The sequence below is a fragment of the Chelonia mydas genome, chromosome 8 (assembly GCF_015237465.2).
Source record: "Chelonia mydas isolate rCheMyd1 chromosome 8, rCheMyd1.pri.v2, whole genome shotgun sequence".
In the NCBI taxonomy this organism is placed as follows: domain Eukaryota; kingdom Metazoa; phylum Chordata; order Testudines; family Cheloniidae; genus Chelonia; species Chelonia mydas.
Genome location: NC_057854.1, coordinates 6491469 through 6505793, shown reverse-complemented (window position 1 = coordinate 6505793; position 14325 = coordinate 6491469). Strand labels below are relative to the sequence as shown.

Genomic DNA, 14325 nt, shown 5'->3' with positions numbered 1-14325 from the left:
TCCTCCACTGCAGCACACCTGGCCGAGATCTTCACCCGCAGCAGGAATTAAGCGAAAGAGGCTATTTTGTTTTCTGATAAAGACACTAAAGCTTAACGAGCTCAGCATTTCCCGAAGGGGAACAGACTCTCAGGCACGTTAACAAGTGCTCCTATCTCTTCCTGGTACTGCCCATGTCAGCTGAACATAGATGGGGCCTGTGGGGCTATGGTAAGCCCCTGGGAGCGCTGTCAGATGGAGCCCAACATTCAGGGTGGCATTTTCAAAAATGCTCATCGTACAGCCGCCTAGTGCAGTGGGGTCCTGGCCCATGACCAGGGCTCTTAGGTGCTATGGAAATACATAAGTGAGGCCAACACTGAGTGCTTAGGAAAATCCCAAATCTTTATTGCCCCTTTCTGATAAATCCAGACCCCGTCTCTGGCAGCTTCAGCCCACCTCCCTGAACTACACGGATCCCACTAGGGAATATTCATCTGTAGCCCAGACAGCTACAGTCAGCATAGCAGAGGGAGCCACCCTGGAGCTATTCAGTTTTTCGTGAGTTCAGGGATTCACATTTATGTCCTCCAATTCTGAGCTTCTCTCCAGAGTTTGCTGTCCGCTGTCCTGCTGCCTCCCAGGGACCTTTGTCCCATATCACTGGTCACTTCTACGTGACCTGGCCAAGAACTCACTTGGATTGCTCCCCCGAACGTCCCCTCACTCAGCTCACCGCTCTCCACCAATCACCTGCAGGGACACTGGTAGGAAATTCGTTTCAGCACCAGGCATATTGAACTTTGATCCAATGCAAGGTAAACATTTTGATTTCTCCAAACTGGGGGGCACTCGAGTCCTTGGCTGCTTGTGTCTGTCCAGGGAGCTAAGGCTACAGGGGACTTTCTTTGCGCTGTGCTTGGCCAGAGGTCATGACCTCATCTCTTGGTTGCAAGCCTTGCTGCTTTTCCCCGGGTGGCTATGGGATCTGCCTGGGGCAACGGTTTAGAGCATGTCTCAACCCCAGCCTGCCCTTTGTCCTCACACACCTCAAATCTCCTCCAGGCCCTGCTCATCTCCTCCTGCGGCCTCCTCTTTGGCCTCCCCAGCCCCACATTCACCCCACCCCCATCCAATACAAGACAGCTTAAGAGCAGTTTGGCTGCTCCTCGCTCTGGCCAGGACACCTCCCTCTGCTGACTCCCCATTTTCCACCACATCCAACTCCTTGTCATTGTCCCCCCCTTCAGAGCCCCTCCTGGCTCTGCACCTCCCTGCTTAGCCACTCTAATCCCCCCTCTCTGTTTTCCCAGCCGTGCCCTGAGGCAGGGGTGGGGAGGCAGAGGGGTGTATTCTTGGGGGACTGGGAGGTTGTCTCCCGACACCGATCCAGTTCCAGGTTTGCATGTGTTTGCCGAAGCTCCCTAGAGAGCAGCTCCTCATGCACTGAGGCTCCCAGGGCAAGCCTTCCTGCGGCCCAGCTTAAAGGAATTCCTGACCCCCACCCCAGCCTGCATTAGCCAGCCCCACTAGTAACTCCTCCCTAGGCGAGAGAAAGGAGTCTAACCCCAGCTGCCCCCATCAGAGCACCTGCTCCTGCAAGCCTTTGCTCTGCTGAGAGGCAGCCTTTATAGGGGCCCTAATGGGTTCCAGCTGCTAACCAGGCTTTCTGGTCTCCTAGTGGCCAGAGGGACCCTTTTCTAACCCCTCGGTGGGGAAGGGGCTGTGAGCAACACAGCAGAAGGGCTGGGGGTGGAGAACAGAGGGGTTACTTGCCTGAGTCACTGCAGTGGCTGGAAGCATAGTGGAGACGTCGGGACTGGGCTACATGTCAGCATAGGGGGTCTGACCCGTGTGACCTCGTGGCCCGATGACAGAGACACAGATGAGCAGTGGAACCATGTCCCTCCTATGAAACCCCCAGCCCCACCCAAACAAGTCTGTAAAATGGAAAGGAGCCCCAACCTGGAGCCATTTGTACAATTTCCCCCGAACCCTGGGGTTTCAGACCCCGGTCTCCAGACACCACCTGGCAAAACCCAAACTCAACCAGCCCTCCAGGGACAATCCCACCCACTCTGCTTCTGCTCAGAAGTGAACAAGGGTGGGGTTGTTCCCAGGCCCGTGTTCACTGGATTGTCTTCTCTAGCCACACCGCAATCCAGCAGGGACCCAGCGTGTAAACAGAGCCGCCCAGCTTTGACAGGCACTTCATTAATAATCCCAGCGTTCCCAGACGCTGCTGAAAACTCAGGGACGGCATCAGTGGGGAGTGGAAAGCAGGCCGCGAAGGAAAGGTTAGGAGCCAAGGAGTCTCTGCTTAGCAGAGGGCAGGAGCCAGCTGTCTCCTGGAGAGAACCCCCAGCTGCTATGGATGGGCAGCCCCAGAACTGCAGGCTGTGGACCAGATGAAAGCACACACAGTGAGTTAGTCAGTGTCGGCCTGGAACAGCCTCTGTTAGGGCTTAATGGGGCTCGCTAGTGTTACTAGGGCTCCTTCCCATGATCGCCCTCCCCACTCAGAGCAGTAGCAGCAGCAGCCTGTGTGTGACTCGAAGGAGGGATCTGTGCCATCGCCATGTCTGTGACGGTGCTGGCCGCTGTGGCTCTGGGCACCCCGAGCAGAGGACAGCAGAGAGGTACTGTGTGCACTCCCTTGCTGCTGGGACCTTCCGCTGCCTGCCCAGTTCCCTGGGTAAACTGCAGCAGCTTGGGGAGTGCTTTAATTTACACTGGCTGCCAAGCAGCTGGGGATCAGCACAGGTGCAGGGAGCTCTGGCCACACCTTCTTCCCCCCCACAGCTCCCCACATCAACAGCTGAGAGGTGGGGTGGTGTAGGAGCCACTCTTTCTTTGTCACCAGAGGGACACTCTGTCCCAAGGACTCTGGCTGGCTTTAGAGCTCGAGCAGCATCAAGTGGCCCTAACACAGGGAATTGAGACCAAAAGATTGCCAGCTCCAGCAGGGATTTCCCCTGGGCTCCCCCAGGCAACAGGAATTGGAATGCCTTGGTCCTTCCATTCAGTTATACATAAGACCGGCCAGACTGGGTCAGACCAAAGGTCCATCTAGCTCAGTATCCTGTCTTCTGACAGTGGCCAGTGCCAGCTGTTCTCTAACCCTTCCTAGGATTATTTGCCTTTATTTTATACCCCACCGCCTACCCTTGGGAGCTCCCAACGACTGCTTTAACCACTGACACTACCATGTGAACATACCCATCTTCCTTGACCCCCACCCCATTCCCGCTCTGCTGGTTTATCCACCTGATGGTGCGTTTAGCCCGTGAGTAGCAGGGGTTGTAGTTGGAACGCTGGGTTGTCCCTGCTCATGCCCCATTTGGTGTGTGAGATACAACTGATCAGTGGCTGTACTTGGGCACGTCCAACGGGATCACCAGGGTGAGACTCGAGGGCTGGGCCACAATAACAGCTATGAATTTCTCCACTGTTTTGATCCTAATCTCCAGGAGCTCAGGCCCCTAGCGTGTTACATAACAGCCAGGTCCGTGGTTAATCTCCCTTCCCCTCCACCCCATGCTCTTTGGTTTCATGTTCCCCTCTGTTTTGGAAAGTGGCTGTAATCTGCACTCAGATCCCAGCCACACTTTCGCACGGGGGCCCTAGCTTTATAAGCCAAACCAAAGCCCTGCACCCGGACCGCTCCAGCCATGGGGGGGTGGTGGGGACGCCTGACCTGAGTCCCGATTCTCCAGTCGCTGAAGCAATCAGTCCCCTTTCTCCCGCCCCCAGACAGCTCTGGAGCTCACCAGGGCCCACATGGTTAATCCTCTGGTAGCAGCCCTGCCATCCCCGCCTCCCTGCGATTGGCTAGGAGGACTCAGGCTCAGCCTTCTAGTTCTCCCTGCTGCTGCGGGTGGTGCTCCTCGAAGGTGGCAGCGTGTGGGGAAGAGGACAGGCCCAGCCGGACCCAGGCACCCAGCTGCTGTGCTCTGTGGGGCAAGAAGCGGGTGCTTGCCCCCCACAGCGGCCATGGTGGGCAGACTCAGGGGCTCTTGGATTTTCCCCTTGTTCTTGGCTGGGTTAATTCAGCCTAACCAGGGAGAGGAGAAACAGAAGGTAAGAGGAAATCCCACCGGAGAACGGTGTGTGTGCAGGGTTGGTGCTCTGGCATGATGCTCTTGGGTCCCAGGGGGCACGCGGGGGTCGGAAGGGCATCCTTCATCTCTGTCTGGGGGGGGGTCTCTCCCCATCACTCATCAGGAGAGATGGATCCAAACTGGATCTGGGTTTCAATGCCCCAAAGTTCTGGGATCTGGGCTGGGGGGCAGAGGGCTTGGGGTGAACAGCTCCCCCCAGAAAGGGCCTGTTTACAAATGTGGAGCAGAATTCCCATTTCTAATGGGTGTTTGCCTCATGGGGCTTGGTCTGGGCCAATTCCTGTTCTCAGCAGGCAAACACGGGGAATGCACTGATTTGCTGGAGGGAGAAAGGGGTAATTTCTCATTCCCCTCTCTCAGCTGATTCCCTCTTTCCCTTCCGCCTAACTGGGGTTCACTCATTTAAATACATGGCGTTAGTGCAGGGACACAGACTTTTCTTCTCCCTGCTCCCCACCTACCGCTGTGGCAGCTCACCCCATTTCAGGGTGAAGTTTCCTTTTGGTGTGTGCAGAGTCCTGGGGTCCCTGGGAATGATTATTCCATGGATCCTGGCTGCTTGAGGATCGTAGAGGAAGACATCTAATCAGTGTCATTGTCTCGGTTGCTTAAGTGAGCAGGGATCCTTGCTTGGAAACATGGTTCAAGTTACACTGGGAACAAGTCTGGTGGCTCTCAGCTTGATCTCTAAGAGGCCACGTCATGAAGCCAGCACACAGGTCAACATGACTGGCAAGCTCTGCGCAGGCCGGCCCCAGGACTGGACTAGCGGGGAGCGGAGGGTGGTAGGGCCAGAGTGAGGGGCATCAGAAGAGCAGTGGGAGGTGCCCAGGGAGGCAGGAGGGTCCGGTGGTTAGGGCGCAAGCCTAGGACTTAAGTTGCATTGGCAGAGCTCAGTGGGGAAGGCTAGCTGGGTGTTTGTCTCTGGCAGGGCTATCAGCTCCCCAAACAGGGCTTACGTGAGAGTTGAGTGCTGCATAATTCCTGGCTGCTCCTCTGCATCGCCCATCCATTGCCTGGGAAGTGACTGTGATGTCACAAGCCCGGATGGTGGCGTCTTGGACTGAATCAGAGGAGCTGGGTGGAAAGGGGGAAAGCTACCAACGTTTGGCTCCCACTGTTAACCCTGTTTTGTCTGTCCGCCTGTGTGTGGAGGCTGCCTTGCCCTCCTGCTGGCAGAGGTTGGGAGGGAGATGGCAGGGGGAGATAATTCTAGATGCCCCAGGGTGTCGGGAGGAAGGGCTGCAGGGTGATGAAGTGCGAGAGACAGGCGTGCTGACACATCAGTGCTGGACATGGGGGAAATGCATGCCAGTCTGCATGAGATGATTAGATACAATTATTGCAGCAATCCTTAGTCTCCCCTACACCTTCTGTAGGTAGCATGTCAAACCCTGGTCAGGAATCAGGGCCCCCACCAAAAGACATATAATGAAATGGTGGTCCTCCCACCAAAAGAACTCACATTCTAAAACGATGGTGAGAGGCAACAGATAGGTCTGACAGACAGGGGCTGCAACAGTGAGATGGTTGTGAGGAGCACAGCAAACAGCAGTCACATTACGGTTATATAAAACGCGTTCACCGACGTTAAGCTGGCACGTATCAGTGCTCTGAGTGCATCTTGCCTTCTGAGAACACGAAAGTGAACCAAAATGCCAACTGAGCAAACAACTTAAGAACTCAGGGAGTTCAGAGTTGAGGTTATACATACAAAAGCCCCAAACATTGGAAGGTTTTAGAGCCATGACTATTTCTTCACTTCTTTGATGTAGAGGGGAAGTAAAGGCAGCTCTAAAAAATAATAAAATATATAACAAATGGAGAAAAGGGGAAGTAGATAGGAATGAATATAAATCAAAAGCTACGAATTGTAGAAAATCGATAAGGGAAGCAAAGAGGCACAAGGAGAAATTTATGGCCAGCAGAGTTAAGGACAGTAAGGAGTTTTTAAAGTATGTTAGGAACAAAAAGAATCCTTATAATGGTATTGGTCCATTACTAGATGGAAATGGTAGAATTATTAATAATTACTCAGAAAAGGCAAAAGTGTTCAATAAATATTTCTGTTCTGCGTTTGGGGAAAAAACAAATATTGTAGTCATATTTTATGATACCACTCTTTCTATTCCACTAGTATCTCAGGAGGATGTTAAATAGCAGCTACTAGCGTTAGACATTTTTAAGTCAGCATGTCCAGATAACTTTCACCCAAGAGTTTTAAAAGAGCTGGCTGAAAAGCTTGCTGGACTATTAAAGCTGATTTTTAATAAGACTTGGAACACTGGGAAAGTTCCAGAATATTGGAAGAAAAGGGTAAACGGGATCATCTGGGTAATTATAGGCCTGTCAGTCTGACATAGATCCCAAACAAGATAATGGAGCAGCTGATAAGCCTTGGATTAATAAGAATTAAAGAAGGGTAATTTAATTAATGCAACTCAGCATGGGTTTACGGAGAACAGACCCTAGCAGACAAACTTGATTTTTTAAAATTTGATTACAGTTTTGCTTGATAGAGATAATAGTGTTGACGCAATATACTTAGACTTCTGTAAGCCATTTGCCTCGGTACCACATAACATTTTGATTAAAAACACCAGAAAGATATAAAATTAACATGGCATACATTAAATGGATTAAAAGCTGGCTAACAGGTCTCAAAATGTAACAGAGAATCCTAATCAAACGGGTGTGTTTCTGGTGGTGTCCCACAGGGTCTAGTTCTTGGCCCTGAGCTATTTAACATTTTTATCAAGGTGTGGAAGAAAACATAAAATCATCACTGATTAAAGTTTGCAGATAACAGAAAAATTGGGGGGGTGGTAAATAATGAAGAGGACAGGTCACTGATTCAGAGTGATCTGGATTGCTTGATGAACAGGGCACAAGCATTTTAATATGGCTAAATGTAAGTGTATCCATCTAGGAACAAACAACGTAAGCCACACTTACAGGATGGGGGACTCTATCCTGGGAAACAGGGACTCTGAAAAAGATTTGGGGGTCTTGGTGGATAATCCGCTGAATGTGAGCTTTGGGCAAAAGGGCTAATGCGATCCTCAGATGCATAAAAAGGGGAATCCTGAGTAGTAGAGAGGTGGGTTTACCTCTGTATGTGGCATTAGTGTGACTGCTGCTGGAATCCTGTGTCCAGTTCCGTGTCGACAATTCAAGAAGGATGGTGACAAATTGGAGAGGGTTCAGAGAAGAGCCACGAGAATGACTAAAAGATCAGAAAACCTGCCTAATGGTGGTAAACTCAAAGAGCTCAATCTATTTTGCTTAACAAAGAGAAGGTGAAGGGGTGACTTGATTACAGTCTAGAAGCATCTACAAATATTGAATAGTGGGCTCTTCAATCTAGCGGAGAAAGGTGTATCACTACCCAGCAGAGGGAAGTTGAAGCTAGACAAATTCAGACTGCAAATAAGATGCACATTTTAAACAGCGAGAGTAATTAACCATTGGAGAAGGTCAGATTAGATGATCACAATGGTCCCTTCTGGCCTTGGAATCTATGAATCTGTGCTCTTTGTCGGCTTGGCTGTTGGCATGGGTAGTTACCCTATGTTGCTGTGATCGTATAAACTAGACACACATTGGCAAGACCCAACTTACTGGAAAAACCTGTGGTCTTGGAGCATAATCATTAGGCTTAAGAGTTAACACCTCATTGAGGTGAATGGGCGTTCATGCCTCCCAGAGCTGCTGTTTCAGACACAGGGAATCCATTCTGCATTGGTTACACTCAGGTCACTGTGGGAAGGTTTCCTTCACAGCCTGAAGGGCTAGGCACTTCATGCTTACATAAGAAGAATTGGAACCCATCCTATAGGCCAGATCCGGTCCATGGGCTGTGTGCTTGGCATTTCAATCCTAGAGTCTGCAGGAGCAGATTTCCCTTCCTGAGACCCTCTGGGGAGCTGTAGGGACAGGGGCAGGCAATCTCTCTTGCCAGGGCCCTTCCCCTGCCAGGTGAGCCGGCTAGACTTGCTTTTGTTTCTCATCTTGATGAGAAAGGTCTCTTCCCCTCTCTGTGTCTCTCTAAATCTCTCCTGGTGAACAGGGAGCCTGGGCCACCTTGGGGCACAGTTTGGCTCCCTGCTCTCTGAGCCAGCGGCTCCACCTGACACACATGGCTGAGTGGGATCCTAATAACAGTCTGTTTCTAGGTGACAGATACTCAGCCAGGAGCCAGGCAGTGAGGAGTAGCAAGCCACTGTAAATCCCTCGGACAGCAATCCTTCTACTGAGCAATCTCCCCTGGCCCTTCTTACACGTACAGGAGGGGGCAGCCAGCACCACCTCCTTTCTAAGGCCCTTCCTCTCCCATCCCTGCAGAAGAAGCAGAGGGGCCAGCGTGAGCGGGTCAGCTCCTCTCCCTGCGCAGGAGCGAGCAGCAATAGAAAGAGGCGCAGGGTTGACACTGTTGACATACTGTGGCTATTTTTGGTCCTTTCCCCTCCCCACCTGTGGTTCTGTGGCTGCTGCTTGGGTGGAATAAACACGCTAGCAGCTGCAGCCCTGGAAAGTCAGAGGCGCTGGGTGGGAGGCCGGTGCACGTCAAACCCGATTTCTGAGACTCCAGGGGGATGAGCACACCGTGCGAGAGCCCGGCATTGGCTGCTGACTGCTATTTGGTCTGGGAAGAGTCTCTGTGTGAGAAACCCTGACCAGGCGATCCACGGAGCCCAGCCACGGCTGTCAGAGACAAATCCTATCAGGGGGCTGGAACAATTTATATAGTGGGGGTGCTGAGAGCCATTGACTCAAACTGTAAACCCTGCATATGATAGAAACCACTTCAAGCCAGGGGGTTCAGTAACAGCCCTAGTTCCAGCACCTATGAATCCTACCCCTTAACGTGATCTGCAGCAGACCCAGAGTGGTAGAGGCACGCCCATGGATCAGTTAGGGTTCACCTCTTTAGAACACAAAGGAGAATATAAACTAGGGGTTAACTCCCAAGAGTGCCCCCCGCTTGACTGTTAATGCGTGCCTCGATAAGCCAGGCCTGTTTGCAGGGAGCAGAGGTGTAATGAAAGCGGAGGGCAGAGTTCGAACAGAGGGAACCATGGAGAAGATTTTCCTCTCACCAGTAGAACATATCGGCTAACCCAGCTTCCCATGTGACAACCGCCATCTTGGCCAACACTCCAGGGAGTGCCATGGGGCTGCACCAACTCTGGGGAGGAGCGCACGGTGGGGCCCGGAACATACACTTCCCGGTGGGTCACCAGAGCTTTGCTCTCTCTGGGAATGCACCAAATGGCATGGAATCGCAAAGCCCTTTTCTGGGGCAGGTGATGGTGTCCCACTGGGCCCCTTCCCCTCCCTAAACTGGATGTTGCCCCTCTGCAGATTCCTTGGAAGAGAGGGGTGGAGGCTGGGTGGAGGGGACAGGAGCTAAGGGAGCATGTGAATGAAGAGAAGAAGGGGAGAAAGGAGGCTGAGGACAGGAGCAGAGGAATGAAGTAACGATTGTGAGGCCAGCGAGGAGGTGGAGGAGATGAAGGGAAGGGCGGCAGTGAAGGCAGGATGCAGGGGTTGAGGAGGAGGTGAGAAGGACTGGGAGGAAAGGAAGAGGAAGGATTGAAGTAGGTCACCCCTGGATCCAAACCTCCCGGTGGTTGGTGGTGGGGGCTGGGTTCAGACTCCAAAAGCGGATCAGAACCTCACAGCTGTCTCCTCCCTCGCCTGAGCCGAACCAAACGCGGCCACACCGGAGGATCCCAGCAGTGTGCCTTGGCCCCCACTGGTCAGAGCGAGTGAAGGGGAAGCCAGGAGAGGAACTGGGAGATGTGGAGCTCCTTGGGGAAACAGTAAAACCTAAAGAAGCTAGTTAATCGCTGGTCGTCAGACCTTGTTCCTTGCCTCCCTCCAGCCCTGCCCCTTCCCACGTGCCCTGCCTGGCTGTTTTCCAGGTGGACTGTTACAACTCGGTGGAGGGAACAATCTACAGGTATGGGGCCCTCACCATAGACGGAGAGGAGTACATCCCCTTTGGGAAGTACAAAGGGAAGATGATCCTCTTTGTGAACGTGGCTACCTACTGAGGACTCACCATGCAGTACCTGGGTAAGATCCCCTGCCCAGAGGAAGGGGGAGGGGATTGTGCTGGAGTCTGGGATAGCCACCTCTGTGCACCTCAGGACACTGGGTGGTGGTGGTGGGGGGGGGGGTACCCTGGTGCAGGCCAAAGAGAAAAGGAAGGTTGTGAAATGAAAGAGGACGTGGCAATGAAGGGGCGGGGGGGGGGGGAAATCCTCCACTGGTGCAGGGGTCAGGTCAGGGTGTTCGGGGGCAGATGGAGCGGAGGAGCCATGGCCAGGGCATGCCTGGGCTCCAGAGATTCCCCTTTGCCACAACGCTTTAACGGAGACAGGGAGAGAGAGAGATGACAGCATGAGCAGGGATTTAAGCACAGACAGGGCCCAAGTCCCAGGAGACCCATGCTGCTGCTAGGAGGACTGAGGGGAGGCTGACGCGCTGGCGTAGAGCTCACTACTGCTGACGGAGAATGCCAGGACTTCTGCCCCTGAGGCCTGACCGATGCAGAGTGATCCTGGCCTGAGAGTCCTGGGAGAAGCACAGAACTGGCGCCCTCTTCCGCCTCCCCTGTGCTTCGGATTCCCAGCCAGGTGTGTCACTGTCACAAACGGGTGCCATCTCCAATGCCAGCCGGCTGCTTGGCGACACCGCGTGCGGCTCAGACACCGGGCAAGCAGCTCCCATCTGTTGCTGTGACTAACCTGTCTCTGGTTGGGTTTTCTTGTGTGCAGAATTGAATGCACTTCAGAATGAGCTGGCGCCACATGGACTCGTCATCCTGGGCTTCCCCAGCAACCAATTTGGCAAACAAGAACCTGGCGAGAACTCCGAAATCCTCCCCGCGCTGAAGTGAGTAGACGGCTGAGTGACGCAGGGGCCTGAGATCCCTTGCGGGGGCGGGGGCAGGGTGGCTGCCCTTGCTTCCACCTGGGCTGGAAGAGGGGGGGGAAACAGTGCGCAGTCAAGTGGATACACTGGAGATCAGTAACAACAATGGCACTGACTCCCTATTGCGTGTCTGAACCCCCCCAAAGCCCCAGGGTAATTACAGCCAGCCGTTCCGCACAGTCTCTGACAGGGGTGCAGGTGTGTAGATCAGCATTGAACCAAGCCCAGTGCAGTTAGCGTGGGGCAGGAATGCAAAAGGACCATTCCTGCTTGACCCCAGCCACTAAGCAGGTGGTTTTGGGTCCCGTCCTTTAGATGCAGTTGCTGCAATCTGATAACTGCGTGCTGACCCTGCAGGCTGCATCCCCCATGGCCCAGGCTCCTCCCTGCTGCTTGTGATGTCGGGGAAATGCGGCTGAGGCCCCATCACGCCAGCAATTGAAGCAGCATCAGTGTGACAGTACACAGGAGTGATTTAAAAATGGTTCCAGCCCACACAGCCTGCGTGGGCACGTAGACCAGTAACCACTTAGAAAACCGTTTACAAGCCTGGCTGTTGACCAGGTCGCTGCTGTGTCTAGCACATGGGTTAGGCCTGGCTTCTGCCGGCCAGGCAGCGTGTATGGGCAGGAGCAGCAGTTTCATGTCTCCATGCTAGGTGAAGATGGGCTCCGGAGACTCCTTTGAACCAGAACCTGACTCTTCTCTCCATTTGATTTCAGATACGTCCGGCCCGGGGGTGGCTTTGTCCCGAATTTCCAGCTTTTTCAAAAAGGGGATGTGAACGGGGAAGAGGAGCAGAAGTTCTACACCTTCCTGAAGGTGCGTGCCTGCAAACGCCCTGCCCTGAGCCTAATCCTCAAGGTTTGGAGAGCCACTAGGTGGGGGCAGATTAGCTTTTCCAGCACAGTGTCATTGATGCTTGTCCTTTGCTCTCCTTGCAGAACTCCTGCCCTCCCGTGGTGGAGAGCTTCGGTGACCCCAAAAGGCTCTTCTGGGAGCCCCTGAAGATCCACGACATCAAGTGGAACTTCGAGAAGTTCTTGGTTGGCCCGACTGGGCGGCCCGTGATGAGGTGGGGCCCCAGGACAAACTTGGCCATGGTGAAGAATGACATCATAGATTATATGAAGCGGCAGGTCTTTGGTCAGAGGAGGCAGCCCCTGATCAGAGAAGACTAATGTAGAGATGTCAGCGGTTGGGTGGGGTGGGACTCAAAGCTTTATCCACAGCCAAAAATCTCCATGCAATGCATCCAAAGAGCTGAATCCCTTGATACAAAATCCCTTCTGCTATGACACCAGTACGGGTAGAATCTCCCAGGAAAGGTACCAGTCTCTACAGCCTAGTTTGCATGCACACTTGTGCTACTCTGTAGAGACAGGCCCTGTCCGTCACTCCCTATAGACCGGTCCTGCAACACGTTTGGGGGAAACACAGTTGGCTAAAATGACACTTGATTTATGCCAGTCACCTCTCTCCAGGTGGCGTCACCTCCCCACGCTGCACCTGCCTGTCATCCTTAACCTGCCCGCCATCCTTAACCTGCCCTTCTCCACTGCCACCCGTTCCATTCTGGAGAGATTCATTATTAGCCTAGCTTCCCACTTCCTAGAGAAATACGGACAGGGGAAATCTCAGTGGAGGGGAAAGACCCTTTGCAAGTACAGAGACCAGCCCTCCCCGCTGCTCCCTCAGGAATAGACTCATGCTGAAAGCCACTCATCACTATTTATTTAGCAGTCCAGCCCTCCTCCCTTAGAACTGATCTCGCTGTATATTTGCCGTTGCTATCCCCGTAAGTTGGGCTGCTCCTGCTCTTGTCCCGGACCTGGCAGGAGAGCCCTCGGTGATGGAGGGGCTTGGATGCTTGGATAATGTGCATTGTCCCACCCCTCCCCACAAAGCCTCCCACACCTGGAATGTGCCCCTTGGAATCTCTCCTGCAGCCCTGAGCTCCCTACAGGGCGAGTTCTCTCTAGCTGCTGTGGCTTAATGTGTAATCTTGGGCGTGCGTGAGAGCAGGGCATGGGCTCTGGGTGCTAGGAGAATGCATCAACATGAAGGTTAGGTCTGAAAGCCCCCAAAGGGTGGACCTGTCCCAAGCCTGCATGGGTGTAGAGTGGCCCTTCCAGTGCATTCAAGCTGCTCTGCAGTTTCCTGTGCAGGGATGCGCTCTCCTCTCTCCCCCAGGAACCCAGCTTCTCCTCCCACGCCCCCGCAGCCTGTGTAGAGCTGTAGAAATGCAAAATAAACACCTGTGCAAACGTTCAAGGAGGCGCTTGGTTTTTAAGGCGTTTTGGGGGGTTTCCTTTCAACCAGGAGGGAAGGGCATGAACCAGTGAGTCCATCTGGCACTTGATCCTGCTAGGCCCCAGCTCTTGGTTCCCAGTCATTGCCTTCTCCCCTGGGCTCCAAAACCAGCTCCTGTCATCCCAGGCATGAGACACTACACAGATGTGCTCATGGACAAGGGCCCTTGAGACACTGCAAGTGCCAGGGGACCCAGGGCCCTGGGGTCCTCACCCTACTTGTAACAGCAACAATGCTGGCTTGGGTTGAGAGCTCTGTGGTGCTAATGCTCCCAGGGAGCGAGGGTGTCTCTGTCTCTCAGTACCTGATGTCCAACCTGCCTCTTCCCTCCCACCACACACCCTCCCACCACACAGCATCAAAGGACTCCCCTTCCTCAGCCATGGGGCCGAACCCACCCATGCCCCACACCAGCTGGCAGAGCAGATTGGGGCAGGCCCCACACTGGGTCCAGAGCCGCCCCAGTCAGACGGCTCTGACCTCACATTTGGGCAGAAGTGCACAGCCCTTTCCCTGCCATAGGTGCTTCTGTGGCCCCCCATCATGGAGTACCTCAGTCTTCAATAGACTTGCCCTCAGTACAGGTGCTCTAATCCCCATTTCACAGATGGGGCACTGAGGCACAGAGAGACTAAGTGACTTGCTCAAGGTCCCATAGGAAGTCTGCGGCAGAGTCCCGGACTCACCCCAACCGCTAGCCCCTCCTTCTCATGGGCTAGTGCAGGGAGAGCTCCCTCCCTCTCCTGTTTCAATCTAAGCCACTCGCTGGACAGGTGATCACCACAAGAACCACTGAGGCTGCGGAAGTGCTTGGGGGTCCCTACTGGCAGCCCTAGGTGGAGTGGGGCTGTGTCCACCCTGGGACAGATACTGGCTGAGGGGGCTGGGGTGACATTGTGCCTTGCTCTTCCATCTCCACCTGTACAGCTAGGAGCAGGCCTGGCCCAGGGCAACATGGAAAGCTCTTCTC

The 14325-nt window shown here is 53.7% G+C and overlaps 1 protein-coding gene across 1 annotated transcript; it reads left to right on the top strand.

The window, feature by feature from the left end:
• The first annotated feature begins 3820 nt into the window (after positions 1–3820).
• GPX3 (glutathione peroxidase 3) lies at positions 3821–13313 on the top strand. The gene is made up of 5 exons (XM_007071529.4): positions 3821–4059; positions 10028–10181; positions 10886–11003; positions 11765–11864; positions 11987–13313. The coding sequence occupies exons 1-5, from the start codon at positions 3973–3975 to the stop codon at positions 12221–12223; spliced, it is 696 nt and encodes a 231-aa protein (XP_007071591.2). The 5' UTR covers positions 3821–3972; the 3' UTR covers positions 12224–13313.
• The last annotated feature ends 1012 nt before the right edge of the window (positions 13314–14325 follow it).